At 40.6% G+C, this 2,773-nt stretch overlaps 1 protein-coding gene across 1 annotated transcript in view; it reads left to right on the top strand.

Moving 5' to 3' along the window:
- The window catches only part of LOC103736325 (dimethylaniline monooxygenase [N-oxide-forming] 5), a gene marked incomplete at its 3' end in the record, with an annotated part of 21,784 nt that overhangs the window by 9,383 nt on the left and 9,628 nt on the right, over positions 1 to 2,773 (top strand). Inside the window, exon 4 of the mRNA XM_008835807.2 lies at positions 1,786 to 1,948. Within this exon, the coding sequence (XP_008834029.1) occupies positions 1,786 to 1,948 (163 nt within the window). The remainder of the gene's footprint in view (positions 1 to 1,785; positions 1,949 to 2,773) is intronic.

Below are 2,773 nucleotides of genomic sequence, written 5' to 3' on the forward strand. Positions count from 1 at the left end.
CAGAAGACTTTTCAAATGTTTATTGTAAATCATGAAGTTAAATCTCAAGTTGCAATAAACACTTGAAATTACTGCAGGAAGATCCCGAGGAAGGAAGGGCCAGCATTTACAGATCAGTGATCATCAACACCTCTAAGGAGATGATGTGCTTCAGTGACTACCCCATCCCAGATCATTTTCCCAACTTCATGCACAACTCCCAGGTCCTGGAGTATTTCAGGATGTATGCCAAAGAATTTGACCTTGTAAAGTATATCCAATTCAAGGTAAGGGGGTTTGGGGGCATCTTTGTGTCTGAGAATATTCATGAAGTAAATGAATAGTGAGGCTTCGACTACCTGCACTTACCTGTCAAGACTGGCTTGAAATGCATGAGTAGTTATCCTTTTCAGACAATGATGCTATGATTTGTCCTTTTGGTCCATGAAGAATACTGAGGCAGAGGTCTCTCAGATACATTTAGGCTGCAGCTACGGGAAGCCAGCTGCCAGGGTGTTTTCACTGCCTTCAAGCTCTTTGATTTTAATAAAACAGATGAGGAGAACTGACAGGGATCAGAACTTCAAAACCTTCTTTTCCACTATTACTTAGCTTCCTTGTACTGTCCAATATACTGTTTTATGTGTTCACAACAACCCAGTGTAGTGGATATTGGGAATTATGGTACTTGCTCTACCACAAATTAACATGTGGATCCTAGACAAGACGGTTTCTCAACTTCAATTTGTCTAAGTTTCCTCATTTATAAAACAACATGATTACCTCAGATCATTTCTGTCTCCTTCCTTATGTAAAGTTTTCTGTGATGTTTCTATGATTTGCAGTTGTGGACATAAAACAACATATATTTATGATATCTGGCAAAAAGCCCAAGCTTTCTCCCAAGTCTTCTGCTAACTTATGCCCCATTTTGTTAAACAACAAAAATAAAAAGGTAACATTCAATGATAACTTCCAAAGTTGGTCATTTATAACCCAGGGGTACTTCCTTTGTCTAAGAAAGACACTTCTTGAATAAGTCTGTCACTATGCTAAGCAGTGAAATTGAAAAGACAAAAAAAAAGTTAGAGAAAAAATTATTATATACATAATTAATAAAATGAAGAGTTACAAATGCTGTGGAGAGCTACACATTACCGTTTAGAGGAGGATGTTTAACCTTCAGGGCATGAGGTACCAGGCTTCAAGGAAGTGTTATTTTAGAGCATATAATGTCCAGGCTGAGTCTTGAAGGATGAACAGGGGTCTACCAATTGAAGAAGGTGACCTGTGTGTAAAATGGGCATTTATAGAAGGCAAAGAAAGACTTTGTTACATAAAATGAGAACCACTGAGGTGTTTTTCTATTCTCAGTGGAAAGGGCGACCCATACTATAGTTGCATATTTAAGGTCAGCCACTGGGAATGGGACTCGGGGTAAGCAAATATCAGGAGTTTGGGGGTGTCAAGGGGAGGAGGAATAGGCCATTAGTGCATGACATGCCACCAAAGCACAGGAGAAGCCCCAGTTTTACCTGGTTGCTGCAAAGCCTAACAACATAGACCAAGAGACTGGCCCCTTACACCTTTCATAGAAGCAAAGGACAGTGCACTAGTTTGCCAACTCTACATAGTCTACTTCATCGACACTCGTCGGGTATGAGAATCAAATGTCCCTACAGAGGCCCTGTGATGTGATGGTGCCTGTGATAACAGCCCTTGTGTAACACTCTACAGGGAGTCATGTCAGGGAGGACTTGCACTAATAGGCTGTGATTACAGTTCCTTGTGACTGTCTCTTTTCAGACCACTGTGTGCAGTGTGAAAAAAAGGCCAGATTTCTCTACTTCAGGCCAATGGGAGGTAGTCACAGAGTGTAAAGGGAAAAAGCAGGTGGATGTCTTCGATGCAGTCATGGTTTGCACTGGCCACCACACTGATGCTCACCTACCCCTGGAAAGCTTTCCTGGTGAGTGACCATGACTATGGTCATGACTATGCCATGGCCCCTGATGAGTGGGAGGGTTGTGGTCTAAGTGGGGTGAAAAAGCTTACCCTAATTAGATATGTTCCCCTGAAGATGTCAGAGTAGTTTCTATTACTGCCATTTTGGAGGTGGAGAGGATAGCAATTTGGAAGATTAGAGGACAATTAGAGGTCTGTCTATCATCATGAGCCACAACTGTCATTTTGGACAATGAAGGATTTGCATACACACTGGTATCCACAAGGTATTATAATGGAGCTTAAAAATTCCTATTGCCTAGTGAGGCCTTAGCTACTGTCATGCTGTAGCACACAGCACTGTTGTGGTAACACTGGTGTACACCAATCTATTGCACTGTCAGGTTGTATAAAATTATAGCATGCACGCCTATGTACGGTTCATACTTGATCATAAACGTTAGTGGTTTATGTATTTACTATACTATACTTCTTTGTAATCCTTCTGTGTATTTTTTAAATGTTCTATAAAATGGTAGGCCGTACTATACCAGCAACAGCCTCACACATCTCATGTTTACTGTGTCTTTTGACTGACCTGTGCCATCTACATTTGTAGAAGCTCATCGATAGCATTTGCTCAATAATGAGCTCCACTTTCAACATATTTCCCAAAATGGAAGCATTCCTGGCAAATTGCACATTTAGGACAGTACCAGGATGGCTTTGCTTTCTTAAGGATCAAAAGAAACTCTGTGGAGTTCTTCATGAGTATTAGTTGGAATTAGGAATTTTTCAGCAATTGAAAAAAAACAGAAATATTGAGTTTCTAAAGGTGAAATGAGTGCTT

Source organism: Nannospalax galili, unplaced genomic scaffold, assembly GCF_000622305.1.
Source record: "Nannospalax galili isolate Female #2095 unplaced genomic scaffold, S.galili_v1.0 scaffold5078, whole genome shotgun sequence".
Classification (NCBI taxonomy): domain Eukaryota; kingdom Metazoa; phylum Chordata; class Mammalia; order Rodentia; family Spalacidae; genus Nannospalax; species Nannospalax galili.